The sequence below is a fragment of the Culex pipiens genome, chromosome 2 (assembly GCF_016801865.2).
Source record: "Culex pipiens pallens isolate TS chromosome 2, TS_CPP_V2, whole genome shotgun sequence".
Lineage (NCBI taxonomy): Eukaryota > Metazoa > Arthropoda > Insecta > Diptera > Culicidae > Culex > Culex pipiens.
The window spans coordinates 86,446,959-86,468,125 of NC_068938.1; the positions used below are offsets into that span (position 1 = coordinate 86,446,959).

The following is a 21,167-nucleotide window of genomic DNA, read 5'->3' on the forward strand; positions in this document are numbered from 1 at the left end:
AAAAAAACAATACCTTGGTTGTAACATCTAGTAACATTATAAGCATTGAGCAAACTTTTTCAAATAATCCAACTTTTCAGAAAGCTTATTTAAGAACCTCGAAATAAACAACATTTGCGTGGTTTTGTCAATAAATTTACATTTTTGCTCATAATTCGAAAAATACAATGAATTCAAACATCGTTTTTGGTGTGGTGATGTTATTTGACGTCCTTTATAAGACCCTTGCCTTACAGTTGGTCTAAATCCATTCTAAAGCCCAAAACCAAGGGTGGCCCATTCTGCCCCCATGGTCCATTCTGCCCCCCCTGCCCCTACCCCAATTTCACTCCAGATGACGGTATTTGAATACTTGAATAATATTTGAAGGCTGAATGCGGTTATTTATAGAACATTTTCTGGACTGGATAAATTCACTATATAAATGATATATATAGGTGGATTAAGCAACGTTTTCTCTGAACACCGAGTTGATTTACGGGTGCCACGATATCTCTATCCCATAGACCAAATTTTGGCTGAAATTTGGGGTGAAGACTCGCAAGACATATCCCGTGTGCATGACGAAGCCCGATTTTGAAATTTTGAATTTTCAAAAAATAAAAAAATCAAAGACTGGCGATTTTTTATATGAAAAACAGATAACTATTTTTATTTTTTTTTAATAAACTTTTTGAAAATCGGCCGTTGTCATGCACACGGGACCGGTATAACGAGTCTTCACCAAAATTTTGAGCCGATTTGGTCGAAGCAGTGTTGAGATATCGTGGCACCCGTTTTTCGAAAGTGCTAACTTGAAATTGCTATATCTCGGCAATGTTACAACCAAATGTCTTCAAAATTGTTGTGTTAGTAGATGAAATAGTAGTTTATGCAACAAGTTGCAAAAAGAGGATTTTTTCAGCACGAGTCGTACATTTATCCAACGAGGTTCATCGAGTTGGATAAATACGACGAGTGCTGAAAAAATCAAGTTTTGCAACGAGTTCCATACAACATTTTTTGCAATTTCGAAAAACACCCATTGAGTGAAATTTTAAGTAAAATTTTCATGTATTTTGTCAATAAATCGTTTAAATCAAAAAAATGTTGAAAAGTGTTACTTTTCAAAACAAGTGCTGAAAAGTTCAACTTTTCAGCACCCATTTCAGTGCTGAAAAGTTGAACTTTTCAGCATTTATTTTGAAAAGTGTTGCTATTCGATTCTGTTATTTTTGGTACAGAAAAGTAGACTATTTCGTCGTTCAAGAATGACAGGAAAAGTAAGTAGTTTCACGACGGAATTGCAAAAATGTATAATTTAATGCCCTGAACACAGATTTTGAAAAAAGTTTAAATGTGTGCTCAAAGCAACCTCTGACATTTTTGCCGATTGCTCGAGTTGACTGGGACAATCCGCGGGGTGCCGTGGCCAGGATAAAAGACACAACGTAGCCCACGGCGACGTTGCGCCTGTACCTAATTCTCCGCTTAAAATTACACAACGTAGGGTCCCGTTTGGTGAGTTGCGCCTCCACCGTACAACAATTGAAATCGAAAAATTGACCGTTTCCACAAATTTGAAAAGTTATAGGAAAGGGAAGAAGGGAGCAGTTGGGAAGAAACTGCTGACCTACATGAACTCAACTAAGCTGTCTAAAGCCAACAACCTGGGAAAAATGGCCAAAGAGATCAAAGTTACAACAACGGCGGGGAAAATAACGATCTGTACGAAATAAATAGCTTAACAGATGAAACCCAGGTACCTTGAAAACACCGCACACGGAAATATTTGTAACGTCAGGTTAAATGCTATTGCGCAGTTGGTTTCTATAGGTACCTACACGAAATTCACGTCTGTGTTTGGGAAATGGAGTATTGCTTGATCCAACTCACCTGTGGATAATGCTGTGGCGTCGGTACGGGCTGCCGCTGCAGGTACGTCCGTAACCGTTCCGAGTCACTTGGCGTTGGCAAGTGGTAATACGCGGCTTCCATCATTTGGAACTGGCGAAAGAAAACAATTCCCGGTTACAAAACATCAACAGTCAAAACAACTTTGCTTCACCCACTTGTATCTGGTGTTCCTTCTGCAGTGGCGACGGCCCGAGCGGTGCCACGCCCAGCAGGGGCGGTATGTGCGCTTCGTTCGTGCCGGCCGTCTTCATGCCGGGGACAACGCCGGCGCTCGACAGCACGTTCGGGTTGTTGTTGGCCGCCGGGTTCGCCACAATACTAGTGCTGGTGTTGATATTGATCGCGTTCGGCCCGTTGCTGATGGCAGTAGATGACGACGTTGGTATCAGAGAGTTTGCACTGTTGGCGGCCGCCGCCGCCGCCGTCGCAGGGTCCACGAGGGAGAACGGCGGAGGTTGCTGCTGCTGCTGTTGGGGGGCTTGTGGTTGCTGTTGCTGTTGACCAGCGCCCGGTTGTCTCGTATCTGGTTGGGGCTGTGGCTGTTGCTGTGCCGTCGGAGGTTGCTGCTGCTGGCCGCCGGCTTGCGAGGGCTGTTGCTGGAGCAGTGCGCCGGTCGCTGGCGATTGACCAGCTTCCAAACCACCACCGGTTCGGTTTATCACTTCCTGGGCTATGGTTTTCAATGTAGACATCGGGTGAGTGTCTGCGATATGCAGATGGGGTACGGCATTCTTACCGAGTATTGCTGGACCGTTCAGCAGCTGCTGCTGCTGTTGTGGCGGGGACATTAAGCTTGGCGACGCTCTACTTTGGGGAGAGAACAGCTTTAGAATATCGGGAGGTCGAGCAACTTGCGCTAACAACACTAACCTGCTGCTGACCGCCGAGTTGCTGGGCGAAACGCAGTTGTTGATCGTGGAGGACGCGGCCGAGCTCGTCATGACGTGGTTGTTTTCGATTCCGGCCGACGCTGACGAGAGAGCGCCTCCGTGTGGCAGAGGTATGGAATTGGGGCCGCTCGCGACTTGCTGCTGCGACGTTGGTGTCGAACCGGCTACCACGGCGGCCGCGTTCGTCAACAAACTGGACGCGAGAGAGGTCTGCTGCTGTTGCGCTTGCTGCTGCTGCAACTGCTGGCTAAGCGTAGGTTGAGATGCGTTCACAATCTGACTGAGGTTGCTGACGGTGGCGCCGGACGCGTTCGGTGCCACGGCGGCGGCACCCGACGGCGGCTGGCTAGCACTGGACGCCGTCGAGGACGTCGTCGACGAGCCGGACACGCTGGACTGGTGCAGGGAACCGTTTTCTGGAGGAAGAAGAAGGTGAGAGAGAGTTAATCCTCGAATTCCAACCAACTCCCGGCAATCGCCCTTACTAGGATGCTGCTTCGCGACGGCCGCGAACGCCGGACCGATAAGGGGCTGGACGATGACACCGGGCGGCTGCTGGGGTGCCACGATACCGCTACTGTTGGGTACGATCACGCCCGCTCCTGCCACGATCGCTGCCGCGTTCGTGTGGAGCTTGCTGGGCGTCGAGCTGATCAGGCCCGGCTTGCCACCGATGGACGTATTGTTGTTGCTGCTGGCATTGGCATTGTTGGTGCCCGCACCGAGACTCACCGCCGTGCCGCCGACGATCGCTGCCGTCGTTAAGCTGAGGTCCATCTTGCTGCCGCTCGTTGCCCGGATCGCCGTCGGTTTTATTGGCTGCAAGCGAAAAACACACGTCAGACAACAACTAGAAAAGCGCAACTCTTTCAACTCACCGTAATCTTGACATCCTTGGGCCGCTTGTCGGCGTCGAGTAGCGCAACGCCGCCTATACTACTCACCAAACCGGCGGACAGGTCCCCGCCGCTGTGGTTGTGCATCGCCGTCGACGCCGCACTGCAGTTCATGACGGGCGACGGGGGCGGACTGTTGCCGGAGATTAAGCTGCTCGGAGATCCTGCCGTTTCGTTGCTATTGTTGCTTTCCGTACCGGCGGACGCTCCAATACCTGAGAATAACAGAACAACTTCGTCAGCAACAACAGCCAACCTCCAAGCGATTCCCAAAGCAACGCACCGGAAATCTCAACCTCATCCAGCCCGATGATATCGTCGTAGATGTACTCGTTCTCCTCAAAGTCGGGCTCCTGCGACGAATCGATGTAGTACTCGACGTCCTCCTTGATCTTCTTGATCTGGTCCACGTCGACGCTCTCGTTGTCCAGCATCCGCAGCAACGTCTCCAGCTTCGTCACGTGGAACTTGTGCCTCTCCAGCTTCCCCTTCAGCTCGTCCATCTTCTCCTGCTTGTCCTTATCCAGCTTCTTCTTCTTGCCCGCTATCAGCGACTCGATCTCGCACTCAAACTGGTCGATCTGGATCTGCAGCGAGCTGATCGAGGTCGCCAACCACGCGCTAATCTCTTCCTTCTCCCGCTGCGCCGGGTCCATCTTCTGGGCCGCCCCCAAACCCTCCTTGGAGTACGCTTTCGTTTTCGTCTCCCGCTCGACTACCTTGAAGCGTTCCATTTGCTAAAATAAAACACACGTTATCCAGTAAAACTCGAGAAAAGTCGCACGCGCGCAAGCTATTACGGTCTCTATGAGGCGTCGATTCTCCAGCAGCGCGCTCTTGTCCTTGATCTCGCCGGACGCGATCCATGACTTGATCTGGTCGCGTAGCCGCTGCAGCTTTTTGATTTCCTTCTTGAGATCGGCTTCATACTTTTCCTAGAAGGGGGGCCGCCGTTAGTGGTGCAAGGGGTTGTTCCGACACTAGGGTTGGAGAGCTTTGATGTACCTTTTGTATACGTACCTTTTGGTTACTGTTCGTGGCATTGTGCACCTTTTGCCAAATGTCCTCGAACGTTTCCACACCCTCAGTGACCTTCTTCAGACACCGATCGATTTCACCTGCAAGGAAACGAAAAGAGAATCATTTGATTAGAAATGGAGGATTTTAAAATAATTTGATTTTTAATATACGAAACAGTTGGATTTATCAACGTTAAAGACCTCTAGCACTATTTTTATTTTCCCTTGGGAATTTTCATTGTTAAGAGCAGTAATAGGACTGGCAGAAAAACCAACAATCTAAACATGTATGATATTGATTATTCCAAAATTAAGCGCAAACAGATCGAAAAATGGATTTTCATTAGCTTAGAGCCTATTGCTAACCATCCCCAGATATTCATGCTGTGCATTTGAACAACAGCAAAACAGGTGAAAAATGTGTAATTTAAAGTTATTTAATTATAATAGGGGCTGTTTTTACTTAAATCAAATGATAAAATTCGATCAACAACTTAGTCTTGGCCATTGCAAGATTCCTACTCGAACCTATGTGTCCAAAGGCTTGAATATGGTGAGGCAATCCAAACCCCTGTCTACAAGCTAGCCATTTGCACTCCGGGATTCGAACTGACGACCTTTGGATTGGAGCAGGCTTGGTTTGGTGTGTTGTTTGTCTTTATAGCAGGGGCCGACGTTTTATTGGTTTATTTCTTCCCCATCGAATGGAAGGTTGGAGCAGAAGGGAATCGAACCCATCATCATCCGATTACAAAGCGAACAGCGTTACCACCTAAGAAACCTCTAAATTGGGCAGAGACCGAATTGTTTTGAAATTATTTTGTTTAAATTTTCCTTAAATTGTGACTTGAAATTATAAAAATCGACGCCAACATTTCAAAAAGCATCATGTACAAACCATGCGTTTTGAGAAAAACGCATTTGAATGTTGAGCATCATTTTTCAATTCCCATTTTAATATAAAAGCAAAAGAAAATGTTCTTATAATAACAAACGATTGATACTTGATCATCCATATTCAATAAAACATTATTTCCTTCATTATACTTAAGAAAAACAAACAAAACTTCTTTTGAAATCACCAAAGTCTATATCACCCTGCTGTCATTGGAGGGGAAGCTTTGTTATGATTCGTTTTTCTTCGCCGAATGTACATGGCGCCTTTTGCAAGTGGAGGGGAAGTTTTGTTATAATTAGCATTTCGTCGGGAAATGTACATGTCTTTTTCATGATGCTTTTTCTACGTCACGAGGTTCATGAGAGATCCAGAGATTTTGTTTATGTTACTTTATTTAAAATCATTATTAAACAGACTTTACTGAAGTAACTTTTGCTCATTTTTGGTGGAGAGGTAGCTTATTAGGAGTACTTTCAGAATATTCAATAACCCAGAAAGTGTCGAAATGTACATGATGCCTTTTGAAATGTTGCCGTCGAAATATAAATGGTGTCTACCCGTAGTTGGTACTCTGTTTTTGACCAGGACCTCCAAGAATTGCTCCGTGGACCACAGATGAAGAGTCACCACTTCGCAACTTTCAAATGTCCATATCATGCTAGTCAATCACAGCGCCGGCCACGACCAGTGGCAAGATCACGGAAAAGTGGATATGAATTTTTAGTCCGATACTTGAGTGAAGAAGACCACTCACGATGTGTTTTTTAGAACAAACTAATGATAAAAAATTCGGTATGTCTGATATTTGGCACCGTGAAAGAAGGGCTCTTTCCCGACATTTTGCGGGCTATACCGAAATATTTCGTCGGGGGGTCTAGAGCAACTTTTTTTTGAAGATTTTATGGGATATTTGTTCAAAAAAGTCACAGAAAATCGGTGCATTCGTGTTGAAACTTCTTATAAATATGCCTTGGGGACTCTAACCACCTTTATTTGACCCATATTTGACCCCCACCAAAAAAAATCGAACCGAATTTAGCAGATGTCTAGCATCCAAGCCAAATCCAAGCTGGAAACCCCGATACAACCGAAAATAAATCTTTTCTTTGTACAATTTGTTATGAATATACAGCGGCAGAATGGCCCATGGCGGCAGAATGGGCCACCCTTGGTTTTGGGCTTTAGAATGGATTTAAACCAAAAGTATGGCAAGGGTCTTATAAAGGACGTTAAATAACACCACCACACCAAAAACCACGTTTGAATTCATTGTATTTTTCGAATTATGAGCAAAAATGTAAATTTATTGACAAAACCACGCAAATGTTGTTTATTTCGAGGTTCTTAAATAAGCTTTCTCGAAAGTTAGATTGTTTGAAAAAGTTTGTTCAATGTTTATAATGTTACCAGGAGCTATTACGAAGGTAATCAAACAACAACGGAACCTCAAATCAATTTAGAGGCTTGGTGGTAGAAGTGTTAAATTAAAATCCACTTGGGGGCAGAATGGACCACCCTTTTTCTGCCTTATAAAACAATCAAAAGTTATGAAATTTTGGTTAAATTTATTATGTCGCTCCTGTTAGGTTCACAAATCACGTTTAATGCAACATTAGTTGATTTTTTAGTTGTTTTTTTTTTTTGCTTATGCTATTTATTTGGCTTCTTGTTGTACAACATTTTTGGGCCATGTTTTTCTTATGTTACAAAATACGTTTTTTCTTGGCTAATCTTACGATCGCCTTCTTCTTCGACAAAATGTCAATCTTGCGTGGTACGTTCGTTGTTTGCTGTGGATTCCCTTTTTCGTTGCTGTGGTCGATGCTGGTGTTGAGATTTTGTTCATTGTTTTCGTGTCTGTCCGAAAAAATTAGATCGCATGTGTTGTCTATTGTCTTCTTTTCTGGTTCTGTAGTCTTCTCTGGGTGTTCTTCTTGGTCTTCGTTTAATGTGGTGCTGTTATCGTCGTTGTAATTTGTGCCTTTGCATTTTTGACCCGCGTGTAGTTTTTGGGTGCAATAGCGACAAGTCTTAATTTGATTTTTATGAGCAATGTATGCCGATAGCCCCTCAATTTTAACAAATGAGGGAATCGGCTTTTGGATCTTCATGCGCACGACTCTAACCCCATTCGGGACACCGGGGAAGAAGTCGCGCCACACCTCGTCATGGATTGAAATTATCTCCCCGTACTGTTGAAGGTGGTTCTCAATCATGTGGTTCGGCATTCGGGGTGGTAGATCGTGAACCTTCACCTCGATGGAGCCGTCTTCCACAAAGATTGGAATCAGGAACCGCTTCTTCTCGTGCACAATAAAGTGCTTCGAATTGTGGTTCTTAGCGATGCACGTAGCTTGTTCTGGCGTAGTTGTCTCGATGATGACCTGGTTCCTCGACACGTTCACCTGTAGGTTACGCACCGACGACAGGTCCAGTTTAATCTGCTGCTGTAGAAAGCGTTGGATCGTCCCTAATTCGGGTATCACTGGCATGACATTGAGGATTTTGAATGGTGCGCGTCGCGGTTATCACGCAGGATTTTCGTTGCCGTTTCCGTCTTTGTTTTCCCCCCGATTGTGTGTGTATTTCGACCCGGGTGATTTCGCGATTGTTTGACAGTTGCTTTGGAGGATTTGAACGGTGCGCGTCGCGGTCATCACGCAGGATTTTCGTTGCCGTTTTCGATTGTGTGTGTTTTTCGGTCCGGGCGGTTTCGCGTTTTCGCTTTTTATTTGGTTTTATCTTTCCACAGCCGGCTGTCTAAGATTGAATCATTTATGCTAAACTCAACACCAAATAACCGGGAATAATCCGCAAACTCCGACTGTTTGCCTTGAGAATGCATAATACATCACACTATTAAACAAAATTTATTGATTATTGGGTCGCATCATCATCCTCTATGTTGAATCCTGGCCATTACCCTTACCCACTAACAAAATCCCAAGTAGAAGTAGTTTTCCGGCACACGTGGGGGTGTGGATATCGTAGAGTTGGGTGGTGACGCGCGGTCAATTATGTGGCATTGTGTGTGAAAAGAAAAGAATTTTATTTCGTGTTCCATCCTGGTTGGCTTGCCCACAAGCAGAAGAAAATCAGTTCAATTTGTTGGGTGGTGACGCGCGGTCAATTATGTGGCATTGTGTGTGAAAAGAAAAGAATTTTATTTCGTGTTTCATCCTGGTTGGCTTGCCCACAAGCAGACAAAAATCAGTTCAATTTGTTGGGTGGTGACGCGCGGTCAATTATGTGGCATTGTGTGTGAAAAGTAAAGAATTTTATTTCGTGTTTCATCCTGATTGGCTTGCTCAAGTCCTTCCTACATCATCGTTGATCGGGAGGCACGACGTCGTGTGAATTGTTGCATTAAAATAAGTTTAAGTATTACTGTAAATGACTGTAAAAAAGTCCTTCCTATATCATCAATGTCGTCTGGGTAATAGTGATGAAAAATTACATTTATTCAGTATTTAAATACCTGTGCGCGAGTGTTTTGGTGTGCTAATTAGAAAGACCTTCCCATAGCATCGTTGCTCGGAAGGCTCGCCGACGGGTTTGTTATGAAAGTCCTCCCCAGAGCATCGTAGCTCGGGAGGCATCGAAAAGCCAATACCTTATCCTACTAACCCAAAAAAATAATAATCACGTGATGCTTGAAGGAGATGCTGTGGATTCAACGGTCTCAAGCGGTATCAACAAGTATATAGCGAAAAACTATGTGCTTGATGAGTCTGCAACTTCAACTATCGGACTAACATTCCTCCCTTTTGTTGAACTGCAGGCTTCTTGGGAGGGCGCCGGTATTGACTAATAAAGTCGGGGTCTTCAGGGGTTAAACAGTGAACGGATGGTTGGCTCCCGCTGATCATTTTTGATTCATTGTTTAACTTCAGCTGATCTGTCAATAACGGAGTAGCAGCTCATTGGCAGTCAACCATGCTCATGCTCATGCTCATGCTCACACGTGGGGGTGTGGATATCGTATAGAACCCACCCTTGGTAGCAACCTGTGCTAACTAACATTCCCGTCCCAATCCCCCGAGATCTACAAACTGACATGGCGGGCGCCGCTGGTGGCCAATGACTGTTACCTATTTGCTTCAGATCTAGTTTTAATGATCTTGATGTTTTATCTTTTCAACGCATTCATACATGCTGTTGATAAGGGAAACACCATTAGATTGTTCAAGCGTATGGTCGGTTGTATTGATAGGATATTACGGTCCTGTTCAGCAACGGAGAAGGACAACCATGGGTGGTCTCTCATGCTCATGCTCATGCTCAATTCGGGTATCACTGGCATGACATTAAAGTCAAAGACCAAGGAATTCTGGCGAAATTTGTTCATTTCGTTTGGCTTGCTCGAACAATGAACGACCTTGGGCCGCAACCGTCTCACAGAATAAAGCGCACTTGACACGAGCGCAAAATGCGACCGCTCTGGCTGAGTGTAGAATAGCGACTGTGTTTTTTAGTTGTTTTGATGCTTATTTGTAAAAATAATGTCTTATTTCAACATATTAAAACTATTTTCAAAAATGTTTTGATAAGTTACTTTTTTTTTATAAAAGTGGTCTAACTCATGGAAACTATGTTAGAAAGGTCCCTTAAGTCATTTATTATCTCCCTTCAACGTTTTATTAGATGAATTGGCTTGTTTTCTAAGGTGGCCCATTCTGCCCCGCACCCAGGAAAAGTAGCCGATTTTTTTTTTTTAAGTGGCTCAAAAATAGTTTTAAACTAAAAATTTTCATCAACCAAGTATACTGCCCATGATCGCATAAATGTCCCATATGCATTTTCATCACTTTTGAGTTATTGATGCAGTTTGGTTCAAAATCGTGTGCTCTTTCAAAAGAGCATATAACATCCAGTACTTTGTTCTGGAAATCAGGAGGAAATCCAGTTTTTTCGTGAAAACTTAACACGTAGCCTTATGTGTGGGACAAACTTCAAATGCGTTTTTCTCAGCTTGCTGTTTTTGCATATGGGACATTTATGTGAACATGGGCAGTATACAGCATTGAAGAGAACATCCCAAAGCATAAGCCTACTACACTGAATTTATAAATTTGTATGTTTTTCTATGGTTTTTGGCGCATTTTACTTAGGCGGGCCATTCTGCCCCCCCCCCCCCCTTTGCCCGTGCCTTCCTCCAAAATTTCTTAATTTAATTACTTTTCACATGGTGGGCACTGCCTACTGAGTTTTGTAATTAATGCTTTAGAATGATTTTCATGAATTTCGTTGTTTGTTATATTTTTTATGTTTCAATAAAATATTATCATCATAAAAAATATCTTATTAACTAGTCAGTGCAGTGGTAAAAACGTTGTTATGGTTACGTTTGAGCAACCTGCCAAAAATGTATGGAATTTTGTTATTTTTGTTCTCGTGGATCAAACTTACTTTTTGCTCAGGTATTTAAAAACGTGGGTTTTAAAGAAAACCTAGATGTTTGGGTATCAAAAGATCGGAAATTTTATGCCCTTTCAGATGCCACATAGATTGACTTGTAAATCGTGGACCGTTACGGATGCCGGCGGATTTCGCGACGACGTAATTCCGGGTTAGTACGAAATTCCAACGATAAATCTATTCAATGGATACAAAGACCCCCAACACGATGTTATACCTACTCCAAAATGTTTATTTAGCAATTCTATGATAATATATTCACATTTAGTTAAATTAAAAGTTTGCAAAATTTAGTTTAAATAAGTTTTATATAGAATTTCCAGAGTTTTATAAACTTTTAAACTAAGAAGTTAGTAAACTTTATATTCAATCCAAATTATTTTTTAATCAATCAAAGATGCCTATTTTTAGTTGGGAGACTGGATTTATGGTGATTTCGATGCCAACATTTCAAAAAGCATCATGTACTAACCATGCGTTTTGAGAAAAACGCATTTGAATGTTGAGCATCCATTTTCAATTACCAGTTTTATATAAAAGCAAAATAAGATGTTCTAATGATAACAAAAGATGAAAAACGTTACTTTTGTTGATACTTGATCATCCATATTCAATAAAACATTATTTCCGTAATTTTATTTGAGAAAAACAAACATAACTTCTTTTGAAATCACCAACGTCGATATCACCCTGCTGTCACTTAGGGGGGCGCTTTGTTATGATTCGTTTTTCTTCGCCGAATGTACATGGCGCTTTTTTCATGTTGCTTTTTTTCGTCACGAGGTTTATGTAGCCTTTTGTTTGACAGGTTGACAGGGCTATATAAACAGGGACTGCTAATGGCAGAGATTTTGTTTATGTTACTTTATTTAAAATCATGATTAAACAGACTTTACTGAAGTAACTTTTGCTCATTTTTGGTGAAGAGGTAGCTTATAAGAAGTACTTTCAGAATATACAATAACCCAAAAAGTGTCAAAATGTACATGATGCCTTTTGAAATGTTACCGTCGATTTGTCAAAAAAATAACTTTATTTATGTTAATTTTTCGAATGGTGTACAAACTTTTTTTGCACCTTTTTTGATTTCTGAAATAGTATTTGTTATATAACTTTTTATGGAAATCATCTTTTTATGAGCTTTTTATAGCAAAATGTTAGTACCTACTGTCAAACTTTAAATTGTTAACATGTTTCATCACAAAATGTGCATTGTGCTCAAGGGGTGTAAATACTTTTTTTTTACATACTGATACAATGTAGAACTAAACAAAACTAGAAAAAATAATAATTAGCCACAGATTAAATACTGAAATAAAATAATACCAGTCAAAGATTGGCAAGAGATTGCCGGCAAAAATAAGCACCACACAAAAAGTTACATATACTTTTCAAATAGGAATATGATTCATATCTCAACTTTTATTAGTTGCCAACTTCCCAAAATCAATCAAACTGCTGCAATTCTGTGCCACCAATTTATTATTCGCGCACTTCCGTCCGTTCACCCCCACCTAGGAACAATCCGCGCGACGTTCCGCATCATCGGTCCAAATGATTTCCCTCGTAACATTTAGAGCGCACTTTTAGCAAACGAGAATTTTCCGTTTTTCCCGTTTCCCGAACTGCTGCCTTTTCCACACACACCCAGCGAGCCAAATCTGGCAGCAACAACAGCAGCAAGAGCAGCAAATTAAACCAAAGAAGAACTTTTACCACCACCGTTTTTATCCCTTCTCTCCAACGGGAGGCAACCCACTCTTCTGCCCTCTCTAGCAGCAGCTACTAAAAGCAGCAGCCGATTTCGCGCGACACACACAGAACAAAAAAAAAATACACAGCTCAAGAGAACGGTCCCAAAAAGAAAACGGCCAAGAATTTGCTCGGCAAAGAATAATTGAATAATAATCATCCTCCCGCTGGATGATTTCGCGAATCGATTCGATTTCCCTCCCCCTGTCAAATTTCTGATCTTTTTTTTTCTCTGTCAAGTGGCCGGAACCGTGTGGCCAGGTCGTAGATTCTCTGCTCACCTTGCAACTTTCGCGTCGCAGCCATGGCTATGTAGACATTGGGTCGCGGAGCTCCGGCATAATCTGGACATACACAGGGGGTGGAAACCTGCCAGGAACTGCTCCGGGTTGACTCGCGCTGTTCAGCGGCGGTTCAAGGCACCTGCTTCTCCGGTTCTTTCAAGGCAATCCTTGGCAGGGTAGATTTCACTGCTCTTTCTCTCTCTCTAATTCCAGCAGTTCCAACAAAGCTGCAGCTGCTGCTGCTGCTCAACAAAGAGAACGAGAAAAACGGGAACAAACCGGGTCACTCCCGCGGACACACGGGTCGTGCAATCCCGTTCAAGCGCCTTCTTGGCTCAATCCCGCGTTCTTCTCCACCAACAAAACCCCCAGGCTGGCGCAACTCCGCCTTCTCTCTTGCTACTCCGTCGCTTCAACCCGCAAATCCGTCGTTCCGTTCCGACCGTCAAACTTGCGCGACAGCAGAGTAGGCGACGACGACGAAGAGGGGAACAACTTTCAAGATGGCCGTGTGTGTGGAGAGCAAATTTTTCGTCCTCCTCCGCTGCCTCTTTCTTACAACCTCGGGGCGCTTATTGGCCTGCTTCTCTGTGGCAGTGGCCACCTCCGGCAGGGGACTAGACTCGAGATGGGTGGACACACGCGCGCGATGGCCTCACATTCACCGGAGGACCGCACACGAAATCTGGAACGCGACCGGGGAAAAGCGAACGAAAATGCGTTTTTTTTTTCTTTTTGCTCGCAGACTCTCTTGCAATGCCACGACCGAGTTGAAACTGCTGCGATAACTTTTTTTTTTTGCTTTGCTGTCTTGCTCCCACTGACGGAGGTTTTGCGCTCGCCATCAAGATGACAGCTGTCAGGTGGTGTTCTCTGCCCAGGTGGCGAAATGTCAATGCGCAGAGGGAGTGTCCCAGGTGGCAGAATTGGGAAGTTGGAAATGGACGGAGGTTTTTTTTCAGGGATGCGTTTTATCAAGTTAGGGCGGTTCTGACAGGATAATATTGCATACTTTGTATACAAATGTATACTATAGTAAATCGAGTCCTAAAATAATTATTATACATCTTGTTATACATAAAATTTGTGATATTATTGCAGATTGCAACGATTTTCAGACAATCGAGCAAGGAAAGCTCTCCAACAAAGTGCACAACTCAATACAGCAGAAAAAATCTATCTAAGGGCATCTCCACCGCAGGGACCCGCGTCAAGCCCACCGCGGTACTTATGCGAGAGCTAATTTAGGTTCGAGTTCATCCGTGTTCATCCGAATCTAAACAAAACTCAGGTTAGCTCCGGGATCTACCGGGAGCAAATCGTCTGACGGATGGTTTTTTCAAGCAAAACAATGTAATTGGGCCAATGTGAGTTTGTAAACAAAGAGTTTATCCTGCTCACGTCAATGAATGTTTACATTAGGAGTGATGATTGATTTTTCGATTTCAATTATTCGAGTTTAGAGATATTTTCCCTCCCGTGCTGCAAGTTTACGCATGAAAAATGACTTTTAGTAATCTGGGGTGATGCAGTTTAGTTTTTTAGGTCAGATTGGGGCTGTGTTTGTTTAATTTTGATCAACGCATTGTCGATCTACTGCCGGACATGCAAGACACAAGTCATTTGTATGGAGTAAAAAGCAAAATTCAAGCGTAACATTTTAAATAAGCCAATACGGATTTGAAAACAAGCAATCCTAGCAATTTTGATCTAAATTTCTTAAATTCTTAAATTTTTAAATTCTTAAATTCTTAAATTCTTAAATTCTTAAATTCTTAAATTCTTAAATTCTTAAATTCTTAAATTCTTAAATTCTTAAATTCTTAAATTCTTAAATTCTTAAATTCTTAAATTCTTAAATTCTTAAATTCTTAAATTCTTAAATTCTTAAATTCTTAAATTCTTAAATTCCTAAATTCCTAAATTCTTAAATTCTTAAATTCTTTAATTCTTAAATTCTTAAATTCTTAAATTCTTAAATTCTTTAATTCTTAAATTCTTAAATTCTTAAATTCTTAAATTCTTAAATTCTTAAATTCTTAAATTCTTAAATTCTTAAATTCTTAAATTCTTAAATTCTTAAATTCTTGAATTCTTAAATTCTTAAATTCTTAAATTCTTAAATTCTTAAATTCTTAAATTCTTAAATTCTTAAATTCTTAAATTCTTAAATTCTTAAATTCTTAAATTCTTAAATTCTTAAATTCTTAAATTCTTAAATTCTTAAATTCTTAAATTCTTAAATTCTTAAATTCTTAAATTCTTAAATTCTTAAATTCTTAAATTCTTAAATTCTTAAATTCTTAAATTCTTAAATTCTTAAATTCTTAAATTCTTAAATTCTTAAATTCTTAAATTCTTAAATTCTTAAATTCTTAAATTCTTAAATTCTTAAATTCTTAAATTCTTAAATTCTTAAATTCTTAAATTCTTAAATTCTTAAATTCTTAAATTCTTAAATTCTTAAATTCTTAAATTCTTAAATTCTTAAATTCTTAAATTCTTAAATTCTTAAATTCTTAAATTCTTAAATTCTTAAATTCTTAAATTCTTAAATTCTTAAATTCTTAAATTCTTAAATTCTTGAATTCTTAAATTCTTAAATTCTTAAATTCTTAAATTCTTAAATTCTTAAATTCTTAAATTCTTAAATTCTTAAATTCTTAAATTCTTAAATTCTTAAATTCTTAAATTCTTAAATTCTTAAATTCTTAAATTCTTAAATTCTTAAATTCTTAAATTCTTAAATTCTTAAATTCTTAAATTCTTAAATTCTTAAATTCTTAAATTCTTAAATTCTTAAATTCTTAAATTGGGTCCTAAAATGAAGCTTAGATTGCTGATATTATTGTTCACAGCGATAAAGCTTATTTTTCTGAGTACAATGACCCTTTGTACAACCATAAAGAGCTTAAAATGGATTTTTAAATCAATTTTGAAAAATTAACCTCGCGGTCCTTCTTGACAGAAAAGCTCCTACTTGGCAGGTCGTTCCAAGGGGACCATAGTTGATCCATCGAAAAAATCGACGGTAACATTTCAAAAGGCATCATGTACATTTTGACACTTTCTGGGTTATTGAATATACTGAAAGTACTTCTAATAAGCTACCTCTCCACCAAAAATGAGCAAAAGTTACTTCAGTAAAGTCTGTTTAATCAGGATTTTAAATAAAGTAACATAAACAAAATCTCTGCCATCAGCAGTCCCTGTTTATATAGCCCTGTCAACCTGTCAAACAAAAGGCTACATAAACCTCGTGACGAAAAAAAAGCAACAAGAAAAAAGCGCCATGTACATTCGGCGAAGAAAAACGAATCATAACAAAGCGCCTCCCTCAGTGACAGCAGGGTGATATCGACGTTGGTGATTTCAAAAGAAGTTATGTTTGTTTTTCTCAAATAAAATTACGGAAATCATGTTTTATTGAATATGGATGATCAAGTATCAACAAAAGCAACGTTTTTTATCGTTTGTTATCATTAGAACATCTTATTTTGCTTTTATATAAAAATGATAATTGAAAATGGATGCTCAACATTCAAATGCGTTTTTCTCAAAACTCATGGTTTGTACATGATGCTTTTTGAAATGTTGTCTTGTCAAAAAAAATTTTGCATTAAAATAAAAAAAGGGATCAGAAATGGTTTTTAATCGTGTTTTTTACCGTTGTACATAAAAATTGGCATAGGGCTTTAGTACCCAATTCTTAAATTCTTAAATTCTTAAATTCTAAAATTCTAAAATTCTTAAATTCTTAAATTCTAAAATTCTAAAATTCTTAAATTCTTAAATTCTTAAATTCTTAAATTCTTAAATTCTTAAATTCTTAAATTCTTAAATTCTTAAATTCTTAAATTCTTAAATTCTTAAATTCTTAAATTCTTAAATTCTTAAATTCTTAAATTCTTAAATTCTTAAATTCTTAAATTCTTAAATTCTTAAATTCTTAAATTCTTAAATTCTTAAATTCTTAAATTCTTAAATTCTTAAATTCTTAAATTCTTAAATTCTTAAATTCTTAAATTTTTAAATTCTTAAATTCTTAAATTCTTAAATTCTTAAATTCTTAAATTCTTAAATTCTTAAATTCTTAAATTCTTAAATTCTTAAATTCTTAAATTCTTAAATTCTTAAATTCTTAAATTCTTAAATTCTTAAATTCTTAAATTCTTAAATTCTTAAATTCTTAAATTCTTAAATTCTTAAATTCTTAAATTCTTAAATTCTTAAATTCTTAAATTCTTAAATTCTTAAATTCTTAAATTCTTAAATTCTTAAATTCTTAAATTCTTAAATTCTTAAATTCTTAAATTCTTAAATTCTTAAATTCTTAAATTCTTAAATTCTTAAATTCTTAAATTCTCAAATTCTTAAATTCTTAAATTCTTAAATTCTTAAATTCTTAAATTCTTAAATTCTTAAATTCTTAAATTCTTAAATTCTTAAATTCTTAAATTCTTAAATTCTTAAATTCTTAAATTCCTAAATTCTTAAATTCTTAAATTCTTAAATTCTTAAATTCTTAAATTCTTAAATTCTTTAATTCTTTAATTCTTTAATTCTTAAATTCTTAAATTCTTAAATTCTTAAATTCTTAAATTCTTAAATTCTTAAATTCTTAAATTCTTAAATTCTTAAATTCTTAAATTCTTAAATTCTTAAATTCTTAAATTCTTAAATTCTTAAATTCTTAAATTCTTAAATTCTTAAATTCTTAAATTCTTAAATTCTTAAATTCTTAAATTCTTAAATTCTTAAATTCTTAAATTCTTAAATTCTTAAATTCTTAAATTCTTAAATTCTTAAATTCTTAAATTCTTAAATTCTTAAATTCTTAAATTCTTAAATTCTTAAATTCTTTAATTCTTAAATTCTTAAATTCTTAAATTCTTAAATTCTTAAATTCTTAAATTCTTAAATTCTTAAATTCTTAAATTCTTAAATTCTTAAATTCTTAAATTCTTAAATTCTTAAATTCTTAAATTCTTAAATTCTTAAATTCTTAAATTCTTAAATTCTTAAATTCTTAAATTCTTAAATTCTTAAATTCTTAAATTCTTAAATTCTTAAATTCTTAAATTCTTAAATTCTTAAATTCTTAAATTCTTAAATTCTTAAATTCTTAAATTCTTAAATTCTTAAATTCTTAAATTCACTAATTCTTAAATTCAGAAATTTTTTAATGTTTAAATTTTCAAATTCCTGATTGTGAATTCAATTTTTGATAAAAATAGTGTTTTCGGGTTTTTTCGTAAATTTATATATTCGACTTGTAATTTCTGAATAAAATAAATACAATTATTATTCAATTCTGCATACTATTTATTTAGAATTTCAAAATTTCAGATTTTTTACTATTGAGTTTTTCAGTCAGATAATAGATATTTGTATGATAACTGTCAAGTTTATTTTCACTCTGGTTTACTTCATATCGATCAGTGTGAATCAATTGGACAGCGCACTGGACTCACAATTCAGAGGTTGCTGGTTGGTACTAGAAATAGTGGCCGACAGCTATAAAGACAACTGAGCAGTTCTCTAGGATTTCGGTCATTCGATTTTTTTTGTATTTTTTAATCCGACTGAAACTTTTTTGGTGCCTTCGGAATGCCCAAAGAAGCCATTTTGCATCATTAGTTTGTCCATATAATTTTCCATACAAATTTGGCAGCTGTCCATACAAAAACGATTTGTGAAAATTCAAAAATCTGTATCTTTTGAAGGAATTTTTTGATCGATTTGGTGTCTTCGGCAAAGTTGTAGGTATGGATACGGACTACACTGGAAAAAAATAATACACTCAAACCCCGATGGTTTGACACCAACTGTTGTCAAACGAACGGGGTCACTTTTTAGTTTGACACCCCTTTTACACGGAGTTCACACACACTACCAAACGTTTGTTTTGATAGAGTGTGTGAGCGCCGTGTAAAAAGTGACAGTTCGTCACTTTTTAGTTTGACTTTGACCAACCAACGGGGTACAAACTAAAAAAGTGTCAAACGAAAAAGTGACCAACCACCGGGGGTTGAGTGTACACGGTAAAAAAAATTTGGTGATTTTTTTATTTAACTTTTTATCACTAAAACTTGATTTGCAAAAAAACACTATTTTTAATTTTTTTTATTTTTTAATATGTTTTAGAGGACATAAAATGCCAACTTTTCAGAAATTTCCAGGTTGTGCAAAAAATCTTTGACCGGGTTATGAACTTTTTAAACAATACTGATTTAAAAAAAAAAACCGAAATTTTGGTCGCAAAAATTTGTCAACTTCATTTTTTGATGTAAAATTGAATTTGCAATCAAAAAGTACTTTAGTGAAATTTTGATAAAGTGCATCGTTTTCAAGTTATAGCCATTTTTATGTAACTTTTTTGAAAATAGTCGCAGTTTTTCATTTTTTTAAATTAGTGTACATGTTTGCCCATTGGGGTTTTCAATGTTAATATATGAAACCGAGTATGAAACATTTGTGAAATTTTTCGATCTTTTCGAAAACAATATTTTAAAAATTTTCAAATCAAGACTAACATTTTAAAAGGGCCAAACATTAAATATTACGCCTTTGTGAAATGTTAGTCTTGATTTGAAAATTTTGAAAGTATTGTTTTCGAAAAGATCGGAAAATTTCACAAATGTTTCATATTTTAACATTGAAAATCGGACCATTAGTTGCTGAGATATCGACATTGAAAAATGGTGGGCTGTTTGGGTGAGACTTAGAAAACATCAATTTTCCTGTTTTTAAACCTTTGCATTGCAATATCTCAGCAACTAAAGGTCGTATCAACAAAGTCCGAAGAAGCAAAATATAGAGAATTTTCTCAGCTTTTCAAAAATATTTTTTTCAAAAGTGGGCAAACATGTGCACTAATTTAAAAAAATGAAAAACTGCGACTATTTTCAAAAAAGTTACATAAAAATGGCTATAACTTGAAAACGTTGCACTTTATCAAAATTTCACTAGAATACTTTTTGATTGCAAATTCAATTTTACATCGAAAAATGAAGTAAAAAAATTTTTGCGACAAAAATTTTGATTTTTTGAAAAAATCAGTATTGTTTAAAAAATTCATAACTCGGTCAATAATTTTTTGCACAACCTGGAAATTTCTGAAAAGTTGGCATTTTATGTCCTCTAAAACATATCAAAAAATAAAAAAAATTAAAAATAGTGTTTTTTTGCAAATCAAGTTTTAGTGATAAAAAGTTAAATTAAAAAATCACCAAATTTTTTTACCGTGTATTATTTTTTTCCAGTGTAGTCCGTATCCATACCTACAACTTTGCCGAAGACACCAAATCGATCAAAAAATTCCTTCAAAAGATACAGATTTTTGAATTTTCACAAATCATTTTTGTATGGACAGCTGCCAAATTTGTATGGAAAATTATATGGACAAACTAATGATGCAAAATGGCTTCTTTGGGCATACCGAAGGCACCAAAAAAGTTTCAGCCGGATTAAAAAAATACAAAAAATAAAATCAAAGAAAAAAGACCGATTCCGTGGAGAACTGCTCAACTTCTGTTTTTACTCATTTCGACCAAAAAACTATATCTGTCCATTTTATTTCAAAATTCTGCATGAGATTCGGCGGGGATTTTTAATATTATTATAATGAATACAATATTATTAAAACGTTTGTGAGTTTCAGTCGCCTACAAAATGGAAAATTCTTGATATATATTTGAATTTTAATACATAATTCAAAAATGTTTAAATTTTCTGTGATGATTTGCTTATATCAAATATAGGTGGTTGATTATTTTATATTAAAAAAATACTAAATAATGATAAATAACACAATTTTTCAATTTAATAAAGTTGTTTTGAACCAAATTACTGATTTCTTCAATATTCATTCAAATTTGATAATCAAAATAAATGCAACTTCAACCAAACAAAGATAAATAATTCTAAAAATCGCTGAAAAAAATAGACACCGGCAGCTCGGGGACTTCTCGAGCACCTATCTTGGCTACTCGACGGATCCCCGATGAACTTTTTTTTCGCTGAATGAACTCGAAGGCTAATTTAGCTTTAGCTTTGCTACCCGCGGTGCGAAAGTTGGGGTGCAAACATGTCGGGAGCAAATCGGATGAACT

The 21,167-nt window shown here is 37.3% G+C and overlaps 1 protein-coding gene across 4 annotated transcripts; it reads right to left on the reverse strand.

Moving 5' to 3' along the window:
• Positions 1 to 1,826: 1,826 nt before the first annotated feature.
• On the reverse strand, positions 1,827 to 13,847 carry LOC120430855 (CCR4-NOT transcription complex subunit 3-like). 4 transcript variants are annotated; one of them, XM_039595982.2, is made up of 10 exons: positions 13,051 to 13,846; positions 4,688 to 4,800; positions 4,483 to 4,617; positions 3,966 to 4,419; positions 3,665 to 3,897; positions 3,272 to 3,605; positions 2,767 to 3,202; positions 2,633 to 2,700; positions 2,052 to 2,566; positions 1,827 to 1,986 (listed from the first exon to the last, which is right to left on the reverse strand). In XM_039595982.2, exons 1-10 carry the CDS (start codon positions 13,073 to 13,075, stop codon positions 1,831 to 1,833), a joined length of 2,469 nt encoding a protein of 822 aa, XP_039451916.1. In that variant the 5' UTR covers positions 13,076 to 13,846; the 3' UTR covers positions 1,827 to 1,830. The 4 variants fall into 4 exon arrangements, with proteins under 4 accessions (XP_039451916.1, XP_039451915.1, XP_039451914.1 ...); XM_039595981.2 differs by having other exon boundaries at positions 2,633 to 2,703; XM_039595980.2 differs by having other exon boundaries at positions 2,052 to 2,700; positions 4,703 to 4,800; positions 13,051 to 13,847.
• Positions 13,848 to 21,167: the final 7,320 nt, after the last annotated feature.

Coding starts and splice junctions, on each gene's coding strand:
- LOC120430855 (XM_039595979.2), bottom strand. CDS start 13,075: ATGGCTGCGACGCGAAAGTTGCAAG. Junction 3,898..3,965: donor GGATGAGGTTGAGATTTCCG/GTGCGTTGCTTT, acceptor TGTTATTCTCAG/GTATTGGAGCGTCCGCCGGT. Junction 2,701..2,766: donor AACTCGGCGGTCAGCAGCAG/GTTAGTGTTGTT, acceptor TCCCCAAAGTAG/AGCGTCGCCAAGCTTAATGT.